This window comes from Haplochromis burtoni, unplaced genomic scaffold, assembly GCF_018398535.1.
Source record: "Haplochromis burtoni strain Fernald_Lab_line unplaced genomic scaffold, NCSU_Asbu1 Contig_1043, whole genome shotgun sequence".
Taxonomy (NCBI): domain Eukaryota; kingdom Metazoa; phylum Chordata; class Actinopteri; order Cichliformes; family Cichlidae; genus Haplochromis; species Haplochromis burtoni.
This window is the reverse complement of record NW_024583404.1, coordinates 44,350-68,255: the sequence shown is the minus strand read 5'-3', so window position 1 is coordinate 68,255 and position 23,906 is coordinate 44,350. Positions and strand designations below refer to the sequence as shown.

Below are 23,906 nucleotides of genomic sequence, written 5' to 3'. Positions count from 1 at the left end.
CTTGTTTAAGGCACAGGTTAAAAACTGGTTATGGACAAATCAAGTGTGTGATCATGTATAAGTTGTATAGTTTTAATGTTTTATTTGGGAATAGAATGGTGTGTATGTGTGAGTTTGGTGATGGAGTTTTTATTATGAATGAATTATGAATTTTTTTTATGAATTATTATGTCTATTTTTTATGTTTTGGACAACAGATGGAAATTAGCCCTTGGCTATAATCTGGTATGTTTACATTCATGTAATTTTTTTTTTTTATGTTCATTAACATGCACTGTCCTAAAAAAAAAAAAAAAAAAAAAAGAGCGTTTTATGAGCTTTTTAATAAGATGTGCTTTTCCTCTCAGTGGGCTGAGAGAACAACAGTGCACATTAGCTTCAACTCTGTTTTGAGACTTGAAAACAGAAATTTATATATTTAACTCTCCAAAAGTTGATTCTGTTCATCTGGACGTAGCGTTTTGTAGGAGAAAAGTTTTGTCACCCGTCCAAGTGACTTCTTCAGTCTGTATTTAACTGTTTAATAGGAGAGGACTCTTGGGTTGGACTTCCATTGTCATCTTTACAGTTTCCTTGGGAGTCCTGGAAACTGGCTTTTGTTCAGGAGGAGAGCGATAATTTGAATTTGCAAATTTTCTGTAGATCACAAAACCAGCAACAGTAGCAACAAGAAGCCCAGCAGAAGCTGACAGACCAACCATCAGCTCAACAGATCCATCCCCTGTGAGTCCTTGTGGCTGAGCTGCAGGTGAGAAACAGGTGTGAGGTGCTGTCAGACATTATCAATTAATAAATGGAAGAAGCAATGAAAGATCATAGTAAACTTTGGAATTTGTTTGTGTTAGTTTCTAATTTGTTTGTAAATTGTAACATCACTGATCAATAAATTTACATTAAAAACACTTGACACGATACTTAAAACAAAGAAATGAAACCAATTTAAAATCATATAAACAGAGGCTTCTGATCTTCTTACAATGATTTTAAGGTATGATGGCTTTTGCTTTATTAAAAAAGAAAAAAAAGGTGCATTGTGTAGATTTCATCTAACTTAGGCTAAAGATGCCAAAACTTACTTATAGATTTAACTTTCAGCTGCACTACATGCTGGGCTTCAGAAACTGCTCTCTTACGGCGTCCAGTGTGAGTGCCTACCACATAACACTCATATGTTCCAGTGTCATTAGGGGTGGTGTTGAAGAGAATGAGGGACACATTTCCATCTTTAATTTGTGGATCACTCAGCTTCACTCGGCCACGAAAGGATGGATGCTGGATGTTTTCATAGAGACGATTTTCTCGGTAGAAGAAAACATGCAGATTTGTTCCCAGATCTCTCCTGATCCATGATAACTTTTCGATTTTACCGATACTGGAATCACAACACCTCAGTAGTGCATTCTCTCCAGCTTCTACAACTTGTTTTTGGTCTAAGTCAAACAGAAAAGAAAGAAAGTAAATATTTATATAAAGCACGTTACTGTCAAATGAGCCTTTGACGCTTTGACAGTTTAACGTTCTCTTTCCAGAAGAAATATATCTCTGAGCCATAAATGTACAATGTCACGGTGGTGCTGCTCAACCTCTTTTTTTAATCTTATATATCCATTCCACCAAGAACCAGTAGTATAATAATTAACTCCATTTATACTATTATACTCCATGTTAGTGTTGTGCTTAATTCAAATGTCAACATTTTCCCATGTTTATCTACAAATGAAATGCAATGACTGACTGTTCATAATCCTTTAAAATTAAATTATCATCATATCAGTTGTCAAGTCTACTTTGGAGTGACTCAAAATACCTGCTTCGCCTGAAGTAAGCAACACAAGTTTGTTGTTAACAGAAGGGGAAAAACCCGAACAGGAAATTCGTTTTTTTTCTTTCAATCCAGTAGATAAAGGTCGAAAGTAGTAGAGGTAAAAAAGAAAGACAATAATAGGCAGACGCTGCTAGTGCTTAATAAAATATAAAACAATATAAAGTTTAAATAAACTGTTTCATATCATCAAGCATAACTGCATTACAGAAGGAGAGAGGAAAGAAGCACAAATCATGCACGTATTTGACATTTGGTTTTACTGGTCTTAATAACTACTGGGTTATAATGACCTTTTTCAAGACATCAGTGAAAAACTTATTTTAGAACGGTTACTTGAGTTATGAGAGCAACTGTCAGTATACTACAGAAAGCACAGCTTGACCAGAAAAAAATATTTCAATTAATTATTTTCTATATAATTTTCTAAACTTGTTTGCGTATACTTGTGCTGTTCAGCTTACCATCGAGAGCAGAAGCAAATCCCCCAAAATATGTAGTAAGGAAAAAGCAGAGGAAAGGTGTTAAATCCATGGCTGTCACTGGCTGTGTGGCACACTTTGGGGATGTGGGAAATGAAGACACAAACGTTGGACTCTTTGTGATGAACAGTGCATTTATTTACAGTGGTGTAAATAATTCACACAAAAACTCCCGTGCACTCCCTTGACTCCAGTGTCGTGCCGTCTCCCAAAAGTCCATGTTTTTCTTTGCTCCCCTGTCTCCTCTCTCTGGCCTTTCACACTCCTCCTGGGGGAGACAGCCATAAAGTAGTGATGGCCCGCTTGAAGCTGACGCTCCGGTGCGTGTGTCGAAGCTTGATTTGTTTGGCCAGAGTCACGTGATCAGTGACGCCCGAAGCTTCATTTAGAGCCTAACTGCTTCGGTGTCTGATTCAATGGTTTATAAGGAAGCGAATTATTCGCGGGATTTGTGGAGTGTTTGACAGATAGCGAACCACTGATATTTCTACTGAGAGATTTGGAGCCAGCGAGGAATAGAGGAGGTTCTGTTGTGTGGGAGTATTTTGAGTTGATTTTTGTCAATCGGGTGGGTTTTCCAGCTTTGTGTTCTGGCCGTTTGCTTTTGTTTTGTGCGTGTATATTATATCTGAAAACGGGAAAAATTAAAATGTCAAAAATCTGCTTCATAATATAAATATCATTAAATAACTTTAGAAAAACTTCCACTTGACTCTTTACATGTAATGTTATAAAAATATATATTTTATTGTTTAATTAATCTGAAAATGTTAGTCTGCCAAATGTGCAGCAATTTAATTTATTTATTCTCTTTAGCTGATAGTTTGTGGGGCCCAGGTAGACTGTATAACTGCATCTCTACCAGTTTCTGTGCACTCCAGCCTCCTCTGTTCCATGTGAAGGGATTTTCCTTAAGGCAGGAGAAATTATCTCCACGAAAAGGAACAGGTTCGGCCATCGCACACTAACAAATTCTCTTCTTAAATAAAAATGAAAAAGGGTTACCTTAAATGCATCATGTTTTTAATTTGCAAGTTCATAAGCATTTTCCTTTCCAGTTCACAATCAATTCTACCCCCAGGTCAAAAATATGTATAGGAAAATTTCCCTAATGTAATATTATTTATAAAAATACCCGTCTAGCGATTAACTGCATAAGTGCATGGAGGCAGGACCTCAGAGCAGAAGCATACTCCATAATGTGTTGTACATTATCATATGTATATTATGTAACGTGGTATTTTTCAATTATTGCATTTACCAACATCAAAAAGTCACAAGCAAAGAAATACCACACCATGGTGCATGTTTAAACAAGGAGAGTTTACTGGTCAAAATTATGGATTAAAGAAAAACAACATTTTTGTCACCCCAAAAAATACACGTTTAAAGCAACACAAAGTGGCCCAATATCAGACAGAACTCCACTCTGTAGAGTGGGCAGTCATAATAAAGCAGTTGGTTTTATTTTGTAGATTCAAGCTGCTCTTCATATTTTTGGCCACCAGATGTCACCAGAGAGGACTGTGTTGAAAAGCTCCGAGTAATGAACCGTTTTTCAATCCAAGCGTTAGTGCTTCAGAAAGCTTCATTTGGCCATCACTACCATAAAGCCACCTTTCTACAGCAGGCATCTCACTAAGAATAGTGACGTGGAACCTCACGCAACAATCCACCGTCAAAGAGAGCTCCACCACACTCCTAAATAGCTCCTCCTACAGGCCGATCAGCTGCAGGTGCGCAGCATGATCTTCAGGTGTGGTCAGCCACCTGGCAAGGCCACATCCACCAGGCATGAAGGTGCCTATCACACCGACACACATACACCTGCCTATACATACAAGCATGAAAACACAGGAATTGTAGCACAGTACAGCAAAAACAGATAATATAATATGAGTCACCAACTGCTCATGGACCCTCGGTTCCTAAGACCCAGGTGTCATGGTCTGTGTGAAGGCAGGGAGGAAACTGACCCAATATGCAGACTCACAGAGGCGGAAAATTAAACTCAAAGAATCTCAGCTTTATTGCTGGCAAAAAGGAAAACAGAAACCAAACTGGAAAGCTAGAAAACAGAACTTGAAACAGAACACACAGGCTAGGATGGGGATGATGCAACAACGAACGGGAACACACGCAGACATTAAATAGAGAGGTGGGAAACAGGGCAGAGAGCAAACATCTGGGAAACACGGCTGACAGTAATTGCAAATATGAGGTGGGGAGGAAGCAAAACAGAATACAATGACCTTCAAAGTAAAAATCCACAGACTAAACTCAGAGGCACAATGCTAACACAGAACCAAAACCTAAGAACTAACAAACACACATCAAGAAATCTAAGATTAATAATACAAAACAGAAAACACAGGGTCACCGACCCAGGACTGTGACACCAGGTTCCTGACAATGGCGTGGAGAACAGACTTTGACATATGACAAATATGACACAACCTCTTTCTTGCAACAATATGGGACTTTAGTGCCAGGGAGGGATCTAGAGGGTGGAAATCAAAGATGCATTGTATATATGGTCAAAATTCATCAAATGCAGTTAGTATGCACGAGTTTCATAGAAATATAGTCTATAACTTTATTTTCTTAAGCCCACATAATTAAACATTCGAGTTACATAAAACATGTGAATTTTGACATTATGTACTATATAGTCTATATAATAAGTAAATAAGTATGAAAGCTACACAATGTGTGGTGGTTCATGCAAGAATAAATGTTTCACATTTGTTTTTTATTTGAAATAATCAAAATGTTACAACAGGGGTGGGAAACTCCAGGAACTTCAGGACATGTTGAGGAGGTCATTTAGCCATTTAAATCAGCTGTGTTGGATCAAGGACACATCTAAAACCTGCAGGACCTGGAAAGCTAGAAAACAGAACAGAACTATTTCAAGTCCTGCTTTCCAGGCCCAGGCTCCAGGTCCAGGCCTGCGTTACATGCTTGCATTTACACAAAATATCAGAAATCTGCAATGTCATGAAAGATTTTTCACCAGTAGTTTAGACCTGATTATTCATGCCGATTGCCGTTTTTTATCTTCACAATCTCTCATCCTGTTTTGCTTCCTCCGTCCTGTTATGGCTGATTAGTTCCTTCTGTGTTCCCCAGCTGCCTGCACTTTTCATTTGTATTTTGCACACCCACATATAAAGACTCACTTTTAGTTAAGGTTCCATTCTGTCTCAAGAGTCTGAATTTGGATCCACATTTAGCGATGTGCAAATAGAAAATAGAAAATAGAAAAACATTTTTTCAATAATCATATGAAAATGGCTTGATTGGTCAGTTGATTCTATAAACTTATGTAATGTAGTAGTTGGCTGTAGAAGTGCTTGGGGAACAGAGGGTGCTGCTTGTGTAACTAAGGAGGATCTGTCATGACCTCTACAGTGGCAGTGCTGTGGAAGGGGACATTGATTTTTACGAAGCATCTCACATTGTGTAGCAGTACCCACTGGTTTAGACCAGCCATACAATCAGTCAGGGGAAAAACAATTATTTTTCATGTGTGTTTTTCTGGCATTTTCCCTGAATGGTTCAGGGAAAATGCAACTTCGAGTTTGAAGCTTGTATCTCTTTCATATCAGCCATCATTAGTGTAATTATTTTAGAGAATTAAAATGATTATTTAGGAAATGCTTAGGAGAATTAACAGAAATATGGATTTTATGCTTGTGAGGAATAGTACAAAGCAGCATAAGCCTGACTCTCAGAACTAAATCAACAACTGTATATGGCTGCCTAACTCATTTCTAATAAAACAGTATAAATTGCCATTCTGGTATGTTTTGGACCATGTGCAGTTTTAGTCCTCTAGAGGGCACAGTTACCCCATGACAGGCCATAACAAATATGTTTTCCTACGCCACCATCTGATCTTAATCTGTTACACAATGTTAGAGGCAAAAGCTGCAGAAACCTGTGTTTTTGGCTGACTTTTTACTAAAGGTATTTCAAAGACGTAAACAAGAAGAAAATTTTTAGGAAAGAACCTTAAAAGAATTTTTTTTTGACATGTAAAATACTTTTTTTTTTAAAGTTCTGAGTTCAGGTTAACCCGTGAAACCTGAAAGCGGGAAACTGGAATACAGGAATCAAAGAGTAGCCAGGAATATTGCTTAGTCTGGATCCACTAGGATTTCAAGAAGTGCTGCCTGACTAACAACCTGATTTAATGTCAGGGCCTAAATGACAGCTGAACCTGCTAAATCACTTACACTTTCACTTACTTAATTCGTTAATTGCATCTCTCTCTTTTTTCCTTTTATCTCTTTGGTTCAGATTCTTTGTCGTTTCCTATAGAATAGCGACATTCTTAAAAACTGTACCAATTTTCTTGGTACATTTTCAGCTGTGCACCTCAAGTAGTGGTGGGAGAAAACCACACTACACTGTAAATCTCAAAGAGGAAGGAGGTGGGCTTAACTGATGTAAGAAATAGTCTGAACCTCATGTGACTTAACGATACGATGGGACAAACCACTCTGCTTTGCCTGCTCTGTAAGTATAGACATTTGCCTATGTTATAAAATAATTAATTATTAAAATCTGTCTATATTATAAAAATTACATTACTAATGTCAAAGTTGTACAAAAAGAACACTAAGCTTTTACTTTCAAAGTTGCAGACTTTAATTTTACAAGACAAATTGAACTCTAAAATGTGAGTTTCAACATAAGGAAAACAAATGCGATGACCAAATGTGCAAAAAAAAATATAACTGGTTTAAAAGCTGGTGTATGAACTTTGTAGCTACCGATGAATAACATATTCTTTTGTGGGGGGATTTTACTGTTATATCTTTTTCACACATTTGAGGTATGAAAGGCATAAACTTCAAGAAAGAAGAAAAGAGCTCTCAGGATACAATCACCGTTGAAATGACCAGAAGAGGTCACCTGTAAAACAAAACACTAAACATTAAACTGGTTAAAACTTTTCTTTTGAATGTGATGATGTTTTCATGGATTTAAGCAGGATGCACAGATGCCTTCCTTTGGGTTAAGCTACAATACAATACAATTTTATTTAGATAGCACATTTAAAACCAAAAGTACACCAAAGTGCTTCACAGTAGTGCAATAGTCATTGTTATTAAACATTAACAAAGTACAAAAACAAGCACTAGTACTCGTACTATCAGATGGGAAGCACTACTTAAACCAGGAGTGTGGGTTAAATAAATTGACCAGATGATCTTAAGGCTCGACTAGGAGTATACAAGCTAAGAAAGTCGGCAAGATAGCTAAGCGCAATGTTTTTTATAATTTTAAAGGTAAGCAACAAGATTTTAAAATTAATATGATATTTGATGGATAGTCAGTTTTAGTCAGTGTGAACTGGAGTAATGGAAGCAAATGTTCCAGGAGACAAGCCGCAGCATTTTGAACAAGCTGAAGTCTATGAAGATGGATGGCAAATCCAATAAAATGAAAACAGCGGGGTGACCTGAGTCAGCAATTAAAAGAAAATCGTTAAAGACCCTCTGCAGAGCCGTTTCGGTACTGTGGCGTGATTTAAAGCCAGACTGAGATTTATCACTAATACTATTTGTGTTTAAGTAGGCCTGTAGTTGCAATAACACAATTTTCTCCAATACTTTAGATAAGAAAGGGAGTTTGGAGATCAGCCTATAGTTTGCAGGATCATTCTGGCTGCTCTTTTTTTTAGAACAGGTTGCACTATCACATGTTTAAAGGCTGTCGGGACACAGCCCACTAGTTCATCATCATCCAAGATAGAATATAAGGCCCAATTCCATCAAAACCATCCACCATCCAGAATTCAAACTTCTCAGCTGTTTAATTAATCTCTTGAGGGTGGACAGTGAAATTGGCTCAAACTGATAGAAAGTTGACATTCATCCTAAAGTAGGAAGAAGATTCACCACAGAAGGGTGTAAAAGTGAGGCCCTTGAAAATAAATTTTTTTCTTGTAAAATGATTTAAAAATTGCCTACAGAGAGCTACGGAGGCCAAAACCTACATTCCAGGACAAGGATTGATCACAGAGTTACAGATTTTGAACAGGATTCGGGGGTTGTGGCTATTAGTCTAGGCTATTAGCAAAACATGAAATCTCAAGACAATAAAATGAAATTGGGCCAAGTGTGCAAAGAAAATCTGAAGTGGTTTAAAAGCTGTTATTAATTACAGTGTTTAAGATGTACTTCTACCTTTGACCTGTTTCAAAATTCTACATGTTGTATGAGTATATACAAAACTATATAGAAAGGAGATGGATGCAGTTTTGTTTTGTTCAAAAGTTGAACGAAAAGAAAACAAAGGAATTGCATGTTGAAGTGTTTCAAGACCGTTCTATCAGCCAAAATTAGCCAAAATTAAATTATTTCCCTCATATAGATGACCTTTGATGAACTCCTTAATTATGAGTTTGGACACCTTACTATGTATCAATAAAGACATTGTTCGATAATCATGGCTTTTCCAAGGGTAGCCCTAGTGAAATGTAGGCAGAGATCAAACCCAGCCCTTTTTAATGGAAAATGAAATGAAAATGAATCGCCTGAAATATAACAGAACCCACACATTTCAGAAAGGAGAAAAAAACAAAAGATTAAAACGATTAATTGACATCCGAGGGGGAAACAGCTATTGTTAATTATGAGTGCATCTTGTTAACTGAGCTACCTAGCAAATCCCAGAAAAAGTCATTGGTTCTAACTGCTTGTCCAAATTTGCCAAATATGGTCTAGTTTGTTCTGCACAAGCTGTCACAGTAGCTACTTCCTTTTTAAAATATAGTATCTGATCTTAACCAGAGTTAAAACTAACAGACTCATTTCTCTGCAGTGCAGACATCTTTGCTCATCAGCAGATCAACACAAGGTAAGTAAACCTCTTGGAAAAAAGTAACATTTTCAGTGCGTGTGTGTTTCTATATTTTTTTTGCTATATTACTAATGAAATATTCACATGAAATACAAGAATGTGAACATTCTACACATGATGCAATAACAGTGAGTGCAATAAATTCTCCCACAGCTCATCTGACTGTGAGTCCCAGCAGCTCTCAGTTGTTTGAGAACGAGTTTGTGTCTCTGAGCTGTGAGGAGGACGACAGCTCTGCTGGATGGACTCTGAGGAGAAACACAAGTCAAGACATCAGTAGTGAGTGTGGACCTGGTTGGGGAAAACCAGCTGGTTCTTCCTGTAACATCAGTTACACTGACACAGTTGACAGTGGAGTTTACTGGTGTGAGTCCAGAGAGGGTCCCATCAGTAACATGGTTAACCTGACAGTCACTGGTAAGCTGAGTGTGTGGAGTTAGTGTTGATGAAGCTGTGTGTAAATGGATGAAATGCTGTAGTTTGTCTCTGTGTTGAGGTGGATCAGTGATCCTGCAGAGTCCTGTCCTCCCTGTGATGGAGGGAGATGACGTCACTCTGCTCTGTAAAACAAAGACCACTCCCTCCAACCTCCCAGCTGCTTTCTATAAAGATGGCTCCCTCATCAGGAAGCAGCCTACAGGTCACATGACCATCCAGCATGTTTCCAGGTCTGATGAAGGCCTCTACAAGTGTGACATCAGCGGTCATGGAGAGTCTCCATCCAGCTGGATCACTGTCACAGGTGACACACTCACCTGTCTGTGTTTCTGCAGCTTTCAACATTCACAATGTGACGACAACTTAATGACTGTGTTTGCTTTATTTTAGGGGAACACACCACCACACCTCCACCTACATCCACACCTCCACCTCGTTCTACTTCTCTTCCTCCATCACTTGCTCCTCCAGTTCTCTTTGTGTTGTCATTTGTTGGGTCAGTCTGTGTTGTGACTTTACTGGTGGTACTGGTTCTGCTGGTGAGACGACTTGTTAACAGGAAACTTAAAGGTGAGGAGATTTCAGGGTTTCTCTCTTTTCAGCTTCAAATTTTAGTCTTACTTCATTCACAGAGTAAGCATATATAGCAGCTGGATAGCGTATTCAACTCCCCCCCCCAGGATGTCTAGATCCAGTAAGGGTCCCCAGGCTAATCAAGCCTAGCCTACCTTGAACATAAGCAAGCAAGAGCAATAACTGGTGTCATATACTGCCCTTTACTTTCAGTGACAAACAACAATGGAGCCGAAATCAAGCCAATATCAGTCACCATCTAATGCGGGATTTCCCAAGGTGCCCTGTCCACACTGCTGTTATAACTTTGTGTGATTATCAACAAGACTGGCTACAGATCCTGACTAAGGAAAGGAGCAAATCTGAACTACCTCTTCTATATGAATGGCATCAAGCCGTATGCCAAGAGTGATTGATAAAACCTCCAGTTCAGTGGAAGGCTCTAACCTATACTTCCCAAATGAAACATCTTTTGCCTGGCTTTGTATTTGCCATCAGTGACATCAGTAGTGGCTCATCCTGCAGCATTATTTGTCCTTGAGATGCTTTCAAAGAGTTGAGACATACTTCAAGATGACAAACTGATTTCAGGTCACAGACAGGAAGGCAGAGACAAGGAGACAGGGCCTGCTATTACAAGACAAAGATCAACACAGCACTAGCGTAACATCACAAAGTGTTCTGGTTATTGTAGGGACCACAGACCTGTTTTGATGATTGTGGGCCATAGATTGCAGAAGCTGCATGCTTCCACTACCCATATGGCCTACTTTTAATCCTTTGGGGGGTGGGGGTTCAGCTCTGTTTTCAGTTTCAAAACAAGACATTTCTGTATGAAAAAAACTGTCTGGTTCTTGTATCCTGTCTTATTTGTACCTGGGATAAGGTGCCTGCATCATCTGCACAGTTACGTCCTCCCTAAAGCAGCTGTTTCACTGCTAGTCGCTGATTTAAGAAATTTATTTTTTCATTATGTCCATTTGAATTTGAATACTGGAGACAAAAGAAGGGGATCAAATAATTTTGCATCATAATCAAAATATTAACAGCAGTACTTAAATGACTGTCTGCAGTGATGTCCTCTGTGTTTTATTGTGCAGAGACTGATCCAGCTGCAGTCTACTCAGCAGTGAGAACTGAAGACGTCAGTTATGGACCAATTATCATCCTAGAGAAGAAAAGAAAATCAACGAAAAGAGGTACAGCTGCGCTTATTTTTCTTCATCATGGATAAAAAATGAGAAAGAGAGTCCAGCAGGTGTTGAGATTACTGTCTGCATGAATGTGACACTGTTTACTGTTGAGCAAAGCATCTTTATTTAAACAGGGCTGAAGTCAGTGTGAGATCATCACAGTTTTTTCACGGGACGCAGACACGTTTCTTTCATCAGATTCATAAAGCTGTGTGCATGCATGCCTCGGCTTTAATTACATTTCCACTCTCATCTGTAGAAGTGAAAGCTCCCGCAATACTTGAAGCAGAGACACCAAGTTAACTGTCCGTTCAGGCTTGTAAGGCCATCGCCTTCAGACTTTTTCATCTTTTCTGTGCATCATGGAAGATGCATGATGTGAAGTTATGGCAGAAGTCTTGACTAATATCTTTAATCATGTGTGGGTGTAGTCATTGCAATATTCTTTTTTTTTTGCATAGAGAATTACTATTTGCACCAAAGGTTATAAGTAGGGATGGGTATCGTTTAGGTTTTATCTGATACCGGTGCCAAATCGGTACTTTTGAAACGGTGCCGGTGCTTAAACGGTGCTCGAACCGGTGCTTAAAGAATGGAGAACACAAACTTTGTCCAAAAACCTCTCATGTTCAGCTGTTTTTTTGTAAAAAGATAACAATGTTAGCCTTTTCTGCAGCTATGGGGCATATATGGTATCACTCTTGGCTGGAAGCAGTGCTTAAACAATGGAAAAAACACAACTTTGTCCAAAAACCTCTCATGTTTAGCTGTTTTCCACTTTTTCTTTGGTCATTTTAGCCTTTTTGGCCAGGGTGAAGGGAGTATCTGCCATCAAACAAGAAGACAGCCGCATGTAGCTATGATGATGTTTGCTAGTTCACCTTACCTGCATTAATGTAATAACGTGGTTAGCCTACTCAACGTAAATTACACACGAACAACATTAAGCTACTCCGCAGAGAAGAACGGCTGCTGCTGCATCATCATCCGTCATCATTTCTGCTACACTGGCAGGGCTAGGGGCCAGGACTCTATTCTTCGGGTTTTTGGGGGATGTTGCTCCGGGTCCGATAACTGGCAACCACACCCGCAGTAGTCCGGTGTGAGGTCTCGCAGCAAGCTATCAAATACGGCGCATTTCTGGCTTTTAACAAAACACTATGCGTCGCCAGCTGTTTCATCAGATTCGGTGTTACCTCCTTTGACAGTATCACAGTATCAGCTTAAAGCACTTGTTGCGTGCTGAGTTTGCATATTTTGCTGTGAAGTACAGCCAGACTTTTGACCGCTTCGCCTTGGCATTTTTAATCTGTAGCTCTGCTCTAAAAGAACGTACGTACCTGGCCCCGCCTACTATCCTCGGAAACGTAAAATGATTGGCTAGAAGTGTATCACAGCTCAGGAAAAAAAAGCACCGAAATAAAGCACCGAAATGTGCGCTGCTTTTCGGTCTGGTTACTACCGTTTATGTCAGAACCGGTGCCATCATGGCATCCGGATCATCCATCCCTTCATGCAGCACTGGCATGGCTATGGCCAGGATGTATTTTGGTTTGGGGGATGTTGTCTTCCCGCTGGGTGCCGATAACTGTGCACCCATCCACGACGTAGCACCCGGTTAGTGGTCTCCGCAGCAAGACTATCGAAATACGGTCGCATTTCTGGGCTTTTAAAAAACAACGCTATGCGTCGCCAGCGTTTAATCGATGTCTGTGGCGCTGTTATCCTCCTCGACAGTATCCACAGTATCAGCTTAACAGCACTTGTTGCAGGCTGCTGCACGTTTGCATATTTTGCTGTGAAAGCGTACAGCCAGACTTATGACCGCTTCGCCTTGGACTTTTTTAAATCTGAGAGTGCTCTGCTCCACTAACAGAGAACGATACGGTACCTGGACCCGCCTACTATCCCCGGAAACGTAAAATGATTGGCTAGAAGTGTATCACAGCTCAGGAAAAAAAAGCACCGAAATAAAGCACCGAAATGTGCGCTGCTTTTCGGTCTGGTTACTACCGTTTATGTCAGAACCGGTGCCATCATGGCACCGGACACCGGTACCCATCCCTAGTTATAAGACATGTAACTATCTGCAAAGAAGTGCAGCTCAGTTAAAAATATTGCAGTTAGTGTGACGTACATGCATCCCATGATTTTAGCATGTTTTCATGAAAACAGTGCTTTGATCCGTTGTTTGGTTTAATATTAACCTTCAGTTCCAGTTCTGTTTTCTTCTTTCATGACAGTAAAGAAAAGGGTCAAATAAATACATAATAAACCTATAAATGCCAACAGTTTCAGTTTAACATTTTTGTTTGATGTTTGCTGCTGCAGCACTAAACAGATGTGTGTCTGTCTTATTCCTGTTCATACAACATAAAAAAAGAAGTGTAAATAATCTAAATAGTTTTTTGTCATATTAAATGTAATGGTAAGTGCCAGTATGAATGTAGAACTGCACTGATGTCTTCTTTGTGTGTTTTATTGTGCAGAGTGTGATCCAGCTGGAGTCTACTCATCAGTGCGAACTGGAGACGTCAGTTATGGACAAATCACCATCAGAGACAAGGAAAACAGATCAAAGACCAGAGGTACAGCTGCTCTTCTTTGTCTCCATCATGTGTTTTTGTCCTTCATAAGGACGATATTTGTTGTAAATATTGAGATGCTATTTGATTATCTGTTTATCTATCATCTATCTATCTATCATTCATTACCTTTATGCTAACCATCATTTCAAAGAATTTGAAGTGTGCACTTTGTTTGGAAAACTAAAAAAATACTCTGTTAGTGCAGTTTTGCAGTTTTTTAAAACTCAGTTTGCTTTAAAATCATTGTAACTTTGGTGATCTCTGAGGATTTTTAGATGTGTTTGCACTTTTTTGTCTCCATAGAAATGCAGGGCTTAGTCTACCTTAGCTTACTAAAGACAGTACTATACCATGTAGGGTATATTTTGTCACAAAGTGCTGGTGTTTGGGTTTGGAGTGATAGGATCAACTTTTCTAGCTTCAGTAAGAAGGCAAGCCACAGCATTCAGAATTTAATACAATTGCACATAGCTCAACATCAGACATGACCAAAAAATGGTCAGAAATACCAGCATTGTCAGAAATTCCAGCATTGTCGATGTTCATATTACAAATATCCAGAGAAAATGAGAGGACCAAATCCAAAGTATGTCCTTTTAAAAATTGTTAGGCGAAATTATAATGATGTAAATGTTTCCAGTCTCCTGGTCACATTGGTGTACAAGACAGCCCATTGACTTCAAATATATGAACACTTCAGAAAAGGAAAAACATTCCCACTATGAAGATGTCATAGTGAGTGATCCAAACAACACAGCAATGTATTAATGATTAACTGCGTTTGAGATTTTGAGATTTCCCTTATTCTTGTGTCACACTGTACTAAGCAATTTGTGGACTCAAATAGAGAACTCAGGACTACAAGGTGAAACAAAAAAGCTTTTATTGTTGGCTATTCAACAAGTTCAAAGCAAACCACAGAAAAAGACTTCTAGGGGAAACTCAGAACAAGGAGCAGACAGCTGTGAAAGTAGAACCGACGACTCAACATGAAAGCAGTGGGAGACAGACAATAAATACACAGCAGGTGATTGAACTGGTAGAAAACACAGAAAGAACAAATTAATGTGACAGAGGACGTTAAATTAAACATGATGTACATGAGTCAAGAGCCCTAACAAAATAAAACAGGAAACAGAACAGTGGGACAGAAAATAAAAATAAAACTCAGAGCAGAACAAGATGAGACAGTAGATCAATATATTATGTATGGTTTTTGTGTGTGTATATGTGTGTGTATATATATATATATACACACACACACACATATACATACATACAAGACAGCAGACAAATGGAAGGTCACTAAAAACTAAAAACAAATCAAATACCCTCATAAATGATGATTATTATTATTGTTATTATTATTATGTATTGCTGATGCCAGAACAATAAACTATATGGCACTATTTGGCACTGATCACCACCTGCACTCATGTATATATCTTTCTACGTAGCACTCATAATTCTTATTCTCATGTATATCTCATGCACATATCTTTCCTTCTACATAGCACTTTAATTCTTATTCTTATTGTTTGCACTGAAGCACCGCAGCAATTTCCTAATGTTGTAAACCTCAACATCTGGCAATAAACCCCATTCTGATTCTGATTCTGATTCTGATTCTGATTCTGATTCTGATTCTGATTCTATATTGTAAAACCTTGGTAAACAGCCACACTGATTATTTTAACTGAAGGCACATTCTTAAAGTAATAGAGTACTTCTTCGATTTTATCAAGAGTATTCAAAGCAAAACTCATGCATTATTTTAACTGTGACTGGTCCCATGTTGTTTGAACTTTTCAGAGTCGTCGCCTAGTCCTCGCTGAACTCCAACCGCTGGAATCCAGCTGCTGTTCCATGTGACCTGAGGACATTCATTACAAATCATATCTGTATATATTGTCTTTAATCTTTTCATTAAATTCAAGGCCACATACTGATGGACCAAAAACCCAAAGAGAAATTAATGTTTTTGGTAGAATAAAAGCTAAACTTCTTTAACGACTTTAAAGAAAAAAAAATACAAGTATATTTTCATCACCTTGTCTTTCAGCATCTCAGTATGGCCATAACAGCAACATGTATCTGTATAATACATGTTATATGAACAATAAATAACAATACTATCTTGTCTATATCTAATATATACATGTAAAGTAATATATTTAACATACTTAGTTACTTGTAGAACCCTGCTGTTGTCTCCACTGCAGTGATCTGTACTCTCTGCAGGACTTTGGTTGGACTTGTTCTTCTCGTGTGGTTCTGTGGGTTTCATGAAGATGTCTGATGGAAAATGTGAACTGTTGTTGCTAACACATGCACATGCACAAGCTTGAGAACAAAGTGTGGATGTGGTTAATGAGTTTTGATTTAAGTAAATGAATTGTGTGAGACTTTAGATGCTGTTTGAACTAAAGACGTCTCCATCAGTAGATAAGAATTAGCGCATGTGCATCTTAGTTACAGTGTTGATACCTGTGGTTGTCCTTGCACAGGACAGTGAGGACATATGTGCTGTCTATACTCATTCAGTCTGATATGATCTCAGTTTCCATTCAGTCAAAATCGGGGTCAGATTATGCTGCAAAAACAAATGCTCAGAGAAAGACTGATATACTAAGAGATATACTCAAGTAGAGTTACCAGAACCACCAGGATCTTTCCAGCCACTTTAATTATATGCATAATTAGTCAGTTCACAGCCAACTATAGGTGCATTCCAGGAGCATCCACAGACAGCAAAAAGCACTAACCACAGTTTAAAGCACAGTCTGGTGCTGCCATCTAGTGACACTGAAGAATGACTGATTTTAGGATCATTCCTGGTCACTTTAACTGCTGCATGTATTTTTGATTTCTTCTATCTATGTTTACAAAATGTATAGCGCACAGGGAACACAGAAAGACACATCTATACTACAATCATTATAGTATAATGTTGTGGACGTTATAGTGTGACTGATCATTTTAATCTGACATTTCATTCTTTGCTCAACTGCACTGTGAAAAGCACAGATGTTTACAGTATTTGTATAAGTTATATACATGCTGCCACTCACAGTGCCTGTGTAATGTTAATGCAAAGTTTCATCAAGCTCAGCCCACTCACCTTAGGGAGCACACAGTCACACATGCATGTCTATGCTGCAGTTAACACAGTATGATACACACAGCAGTCATGGAGTAATGCAGAGTCTTTGTCATTCTCCCAACTCCTTCAGTTCATCATCTCTCACTCACTGTCATCTACATAAAGAGCTACACATAAATTAGCATAGATAGATAGATCCGGACAGAGCTACAGACCCATGACACTGTTACCCAGTTAGCTAGCAGCTAATGACCACCACTATTTGTGCAGTTAATGAAAATATAGGTGATGTTTGTTGTGGTGTCGCCAACACAGCACACTCATTTGTTTCAATTCGTCAGGTGTCTAAATGGATTGGTTCTTATAGAGCACTTTTCTACTCTGAGCACCCACAGCGCTTTGCCTCATTGACCCATTCACACAAGCCCTTTTTTTTTTGCTCTTTCTATCTAACACGCACACACATTGGGGTATAATCTTGGCCAAAGATATTTGCCACGCAGGCTGGAATTTAACCACCAACATTGCCACTTATTGGGTACACCTGTTCAACTGCTTGTTAATGGAAATATTTAATCAGCCAATCACATGGCATTAAGTCAATGTATTTAGACATGTATCATTTTATGATGCTTCATGCTACATGTTGATTCCTAAGTGCTTAGTTTCAATTTGATCCCGGTTATAATATAATATTATTTGGAAACTTTTCATGGGAATCATTCAGTCTAAGTCATCAGTCATGCAGGTCTTTCCACACAGCAGCTGTTTCTTTACAGTTCGTTTTCCTTAAATGGAAAGAACTGCTGACCTCCCTGGGGACATAATTAGACAGTGTTTACAAATTTTAGTTGTTCATTGAGTTGTCAAGTGTGATCTGTCAGGGGAGTGTGTGTCAGGGGAGTGTGAGACAGTCCAGGAGGAGAAAATCACAATCAAGCTCAGTATGTTTGTGATGTCATGAGTATGACTAAAATACTTATTGATCATTAGTGACAGAGGTCTTTCATTTTTTTTAAAGAAAATAGTATTTCTTTTCCTGCTTCTTGGCAAAATAAGAACACTTTGTTCATGGATGAAGATTATATATGACATGAAGGATAACCTGAGACAGGCCTGTAGTCTTAAAAACATTTTTAGAAGAAAAAAAATCAAATGTCACTTCTGTGCAGCTTCTTTGCAACATATACAAACCTGGTCATGAAAGGAGGCTCTGTGTTTGAGCATTGTGAGGGGGGATGTTACTCAGGTAAAGGGACCAGGCGAGCTACAATGAGGCCCTCAGGTATTCTTCCGTTTTCTGGTATGTTATTATTCCCGATGAGTCAACACACATCCAGACATGATGCAATCGTGTTGTGTTAGTCTGAGTCCAGAACTCAGAGTCAGAGAGTAACAGATGGCATCTCAGTCTGACATCAGGTTTGTTTCTTTGAATATGCATGCTCACCTGGTCATCAGTGGATTTCTGTCTCCCTGCTGGACTTGACACCCGAGGTGTGTTTCAGCGAGATCTCTGCTCATATCCTTGTTCTGATAAGCTTAAAGAAATCTTGTTCATCTTGGATGTGTTATTAAATCTACTGAGTTACTGAGGCAGCATCACCTGAAGCAAATATGTGTGACATCAGAGGTATGAGTTCACATCATACTCTGAAACTGATACTGTCAGCCCGCAGAGACAAAATACATGATGAATACATCATAGAAGATCATAGAAGACCCACTGTTTTAAAAAAAATAAAGACACGCCTGTGTCCCATTGTTGGCTTTTAGAGTACAACAGGTTTTCAGTAACTTGTCTGATTCTTTTATAAGAGAAAAATGCATGACGTTGAACCACCGGATGAAACTGAAATACGTATAATATACAAACAGGTTAAACATGAACAAAATACATCACAGAGCTTCAGATTCTGCCCACATGTCAAGTGTACAGCACTTTGTGTTCAGCTGGTGGCTGATCTGAAAGCGCTATATAAATAAATTGCTTGCTTGCTTGCACATGATGTCAGCAGTAATAACTTTCCATTCAGTAAAACAAGTCCTTGACATCTTTCAAACCCCTTTCATATTCATGTAGGAGTTTTGTTTTGTTTTTCTGTTGTGTGTGTGTGTGTGTGTAGTTTACGTCATCAAGGTTATAATTTAATAACATGCTTATAGTGATTGGTGTATGAAGCCCTCTGACAGTTCTTCACCAGCAGGTGGCAGCACAGGAGATTCTGTCAACCCAACAACACATGGAGGCTTTCACTGTGACCTCTGACCTTTAAGCCTGAAAACTTTTGAATTAACGAAGCGTGGTGCTGCTCTCTGTTTTCCTCCATGTTCCTCCAGCGGAGCGGACGGAGGCAGCTACACCCCGCTGCCTCCGTCCGCTCTGCTGAGAGGGAAAAAAAAGAAAAGAAAACGAGGAAAACTGTAAATATGAGCTGATAGAGAGCAAAAGAATCTTCACTCAAAAAAATGAAATTGGGTGGTTGTTACATGTACAAGATTCAAACTTGTAATTTGAACGAAATAATTTCATGTTTCTATGGCGAACGTAATTAAATCATGTAGCATCTGCATGAAATTCGGCAACTTAATTTGTTCTTGTTGAGATGACATGATACAGTCTAGTGAGAGTGGTTAGTTGCCTGGACCCACGAAATTCACAAGATCACATTAGATGTCAAACTGCAGAAAATCACTGGAGTTTTAAGAGGCAGACAATTACACCCACATCATGTGTTTGCTATTTATTGTGGTTTAACCTGTCAAGGATAAAAACGCACAAAAAATGCTGCATCAAGGCTTGTAAGCATAGCTTTCATAGTTTTGTTAAGCCTGGATTGACAGCTTGGTGGCGTGTTGGTTAGCGCTGTTTCCTCACAGTAAGAAGGGTAAAACAGATAATATAAAACAGGCAAAAACAGTTTAAAAAGGTGAGTTTTGAGTTGTTTTTTAAAAACAAAACTGATTCCACAGTTCTTAATGTATGAGGGAGCGAGTTCCACAGTCTCGGAGCCACAGTGGCAAAAGCTCTGTAACCCTTAGTTCTCATCTTAGTCTGTTTTATAGCAAGTAAGCCCTGATCAGATGACTTCAGGGACCTGCTAGGGACTTAGGGCTGTAGCAAATAACTGCAACATGAAAATTATTGTCAGATTTATAAAATGTGTACCAACCTGTTTTGTTCTTTCCTTGGTGCATGTTAATGAATCCAAATGAGTGAAAATCAGTGGGCACGTGGTCACCATCTGTAACCTGCACACTGTCACACACTGTTATAAATTCTTTATTCTCCAAATAAAGAATCATGCTTACCTCATGGTAAGATGGGTACATGGTGAGGATACCGTAAGAGAGCGTGGTTAAGAGAGGGAAAATGAATGAGTAAATAATAAGCTAGGCTTGGCTTCAAATAACATCGGTCTAAATATTGTTTTCCCTGAGACACGCTGGCTCAATTAAACTAGCAAATAAATAAAAAAGAAAAAAAATCATTTCAATTCAATGTTATTTATATAGCACCAAATCAAAACAGCAGCTGCCTCAAGGTGCTTTATATTGTAAGGTAAAGACTGTACAACAATACTGGGAAACAGAGAAAACTCCAACTATCATATGACCCCCTATGAGCAAGCACTTTGGCAAGAGTGGGAAGGAAAAACTCCCTTTTAACAGGAAGAAACCTCCAGCGTAACCAGGCTTATGGAGGGAAAACCATCTAACAGTCAAATGTTTGATCATTTCTGAGACAGTCCTACACTTGTACGGACAAATTCAGGTATGAAAGTATGAATGTTTTGTGTGTGAAATTCACTGTTCATGAACGAGGCACTTAGACTGTAAACAGCATTTTAATGTCACAGCTATTTGAGCTGAGGGTAACTCTATCAGATGGAAGCAAATACTATTTTTATAATGGGTCTATCTGATGATTATTTATTAATCTTTCAACAGTCCAATACTAGAAAATATTAAAACTATTACAAATACACAAAGAAAATGGTGATCACAGTTGTAGAGATAGAATCGTGTGAATGGGGGAAACTTTGGTTGTGTTGTTATGGATGTTCTTCAGTTTATTTCATATAAAGGATGAATAATGAAGAAAAACATTCTAGATTTTTGCATTTTTATTGTTAAAAACTGCTCAAGATGTTGCTCAGTCACATTTCCATAGCAGATGGTGTAAGATCTTTATGCAGTGTCGGTGAGACGATCTTGCAGCAGATCAGTCAGGCAAAACACTCCTGTGGACACTCCTCTGTAGAAGGAAAAATGGAAAGTGTACGGTAATCAGTGCACATCAATTTGTATTTCAGGCTATTTTTATATAGAACTTCACCACCAATGTAAAAGTACCGGTTTTAGGAAGATGAACAATATTTTCAGGAAGGATGCCGGACTGCAAGCAGAGCTGGTTGAACTTCTCCTTCACCTCAGCGCTGAGGTCCAGACTACGTCCTGTGAAACCACGTGATGTAAATCTGCTGCAGTGGCTGCAACTTTACTTAACAGTTTACTGAACACAGCTAAATGCAACTTTACCATATAAGTTGTTTTCAACATAGGTTCCATTCTGTCCGGTGTTGATGTAATGATTCAAGGAGTACTCGTCAGGCTTCTCATCGACCACACGCATTTCAGTCGCTAACCCCGTGACTGACAAAAAGGGAAACAGCAGAAGAAAAGATGTGGAAAAAAAGTAACACTCAATGATGATGATGATGGAGCATTAACCGTGGTGGTTAAAATGTTTCCTGGCTTTGTGGGCGTACTCACAGGGAATGCTGTATGTGAATTTTCCAGGCACGTCAGTCTTGGATGCCACCACGTCTATTTTCCAACAGTTATCACTACGGGTGCAAAGACATAACATTAATCATCAGTGTAAATATTTTAATGCTCTCCAAATGGTATTTGCTTTGTCTGTCCTCTCGCACTCACGTAGGAAATGAGAAAGACGCCTTAAAACCCCCATCTTCATTTGGCTCAACCGTGACCGTGCCAGACTTAATACTGGCTTTGCGACAGACGAACCACTTGGAGTTAGAGCACATTCCAGTCAAGTACCACTTACCTGCACCCTGTGGACACACAAATGGAAAGCATTGAGAATTATAGAGAAGCACAAGAGCTGTTTATTGTAACACTGTGTGCGTGCGTGTGTGTGTGTGTGTGTGCGCATTTGTAATACACTGATGTATATTAGCTTTATTCATGCTATATCTTGAGAAAACATTTGCAGAATTTTACATCAAAGTTTGCAATGCTTATGTTTTGTTGTTCACACTCTGTTTTATATTTATATAGTTTTTTTGTTTGTTTGTTTGTTTGTTTGTTTTTAAAGCAATGGACAAAATAAATATTATCACGCAAAATCCAGGGTGAAAAATAACCAATTAACTTAAATGGTGAAGTCATTATAGAAGTAAATTTTGCAAAGGTCAGCCTCCTGTAAAGACTGCTAAACTGTGGGGGGTGCCCTGCCTATCCCTGTTGGATAAGCTCCAGCACCCCTTTTCCATAAGATGGAGATATTTGTATGAAAACAGATGGGCGGTGAAATAAAAAATAAAAAGTATTATGGATGACTCTTACCGCCTGTAAATCAAAGTCTGCCTGAGGTAGGATTTCAGAAGCAGAAACCATGAGGGAGCACAGTACCACTCCCAGAAGGGCGCCAAGTGAAGCCATAGCTGCTGAAGAGTGAAGAAATGATGATGATGGGGGAGTTCACAAATGAAGATCTGGAAGTTGCTGCCTGGTGACTCTTTATATAGAAGAGTGAGATTATCTCCCCACCAACCGGTTCACACAGTTTTTTTCTAAAGCTGACTGATTAGGAATCTCAAAGTTGGCTTTCCTTATAAGTAATACATGGTCTCAGTCAGACTGGACATGATCACTCCTACAGGAAGCAAAGTAAATGTACTATGATTTTATTTCACCTGTGAAATGATGAAAAACAGCACAGTAGCTTACGCTAACAAAAGCGTGTTGAAATGTTTCATTTTCTGCTGTTTCATAGGTCAAAAGGGCGTTGAACCAAACTGAACCTGAACTGCTGCTACTGTTGTCGTGCAGCATCTGCTGTGTGGTTAATCATATAACATTCTGTACACAGCAGACAGAGGCTACTGGCGCTTAAGTTCATCTGCTAGATAGCTTTTAAAATTGGTTAGGGAAGTGGCTTTGATAATACTGATACACGTTCTTTGCTACTGTGACAGGACAGGGATCCACCAGGGAATAGTTGTGAGGATAAAGAGCCTTCAGTTCTCTAAATATAAACTGGGTACTTGTAGGAAACTTTGGGAAGCGGCATTTTTCCTCATATCGTCTAAATTTAAGTTAGCTCAGGTACTTCTTACACACTTGCTCTACAGAAAGCCCAAATAAAGCCAAGGAGATATGTGAAAATAGGAATAGTAAAATATGCATCATAATCAGTTGTATGTGTCAACTATGTGGGCACCTCAGTCTTGTTGGCATGAAGAAAAGGTGTGTAATGTGTGCCATAAGGGCTGCAAAGACATCATTTAAACAGTAGTCGTCTATTAGTCATAACGTATCTCCTGTTAAATAGTTAAATGTCTCCATCTCTGTCCTCTCACAGCTCGGCGTATACCAACTCCAGGTCCCCACCAGCAGCTGTGGTAACAATGGCTGTGCCCATCAACACACTGAAGCTGAGAAGCCACCGGTTACTATTGGCGGCTCTAATAGGGTTACCTGTCAACTGTGGACACATGAAAGGACACCAGCAGAAGTTAAACAGAAACACAAGACAGGTTTACTGGAACATTTCCTATTGATAGCTTTATGGAAAAGTGT

At 38.9% G+C, this 23,906-nt stretch overlaps 2 protein-coding genes and 1 non-coding gene across 4 annotated transcripts; 1 reads left to right on the top strand and 2 right to left on the bottom strand.

Annotated features, from left to right (window-relative positions):
• Positions 1 to 313: 313 nt before the first annotated feature.
• On the bottom strand, positions 314 to 2,623 carry LOC106632605. Its single transcript, XM_042216411.1, has 3 exons — positions 2,287 to 2,623; positions 1,077 to 1,430; positions 314 to 742 (listed from the first exon to the last, which is right to left on the bottom strand). Exons 1-3 carry the CDS (start codon positions 2,354 to 2,356, stop codon positions 513 to 515), a joined length of 654 nt encoding a protein of 217 aa, XP_042072345.1. The 5' UTR covers positions 2,357 to 2,623; the 3' UTR covers positions 314 to 512.
• A 7,252-nt stretch (positions 2,624 to 9,875) lies between these two features.
• LOC102294860 lies at positions 9,876 to 18,183 on the top strand. Of its 2 annotated transcripts, XR_006053464.1 has the most exons (5): positions 9,876 to 9,922; positions 10,009 to 10,188; positions 11,292 to 11,390; positions 13,874 to 13,972; positions 15,785 to 18,183. It is a non-coding gene; the product is annotated as an uncharacterized LOC102294860 (transcript). The 2 variants fall into 2 exon arrangements; XR_006053463.1 differs by lacking the exon at positions 15,785 to 18,183 and having other exon boundaries at positions 13,874 to 14,139.
• A 3,004-nt stretch (positions 18,184 to 21,187) lies between these two features.
• Positions 21,188 to 22,906, bottom strand: LOC102293860 (lipocalin). The gene is made up of 6 exons (XM_005951505.3): positions 22,671 to 22,906; positions 22,017 to 22,156; positions 21,852 to 21,925; positions 21,618 to 21,731; positions 21,432 to 21,533; positions 21,188 to 21,333 (listed from the first exon to the last, which is right to left on the bottom strand). Exons 1-6 carry the CDS (start codon positions 22,764 to 22,766, stop codon positions 21,305 to 21,307), a joined length of 555 nt encoding a protein of 184 aa, XP_005951567.1. The 5' UTR covers positions 22,767 to 22,906; the 3' UTR covers positions 21,188 to 21,304.
• Positions 22,907 to 23,906: the final 1,000 nt, after the last annotated feature.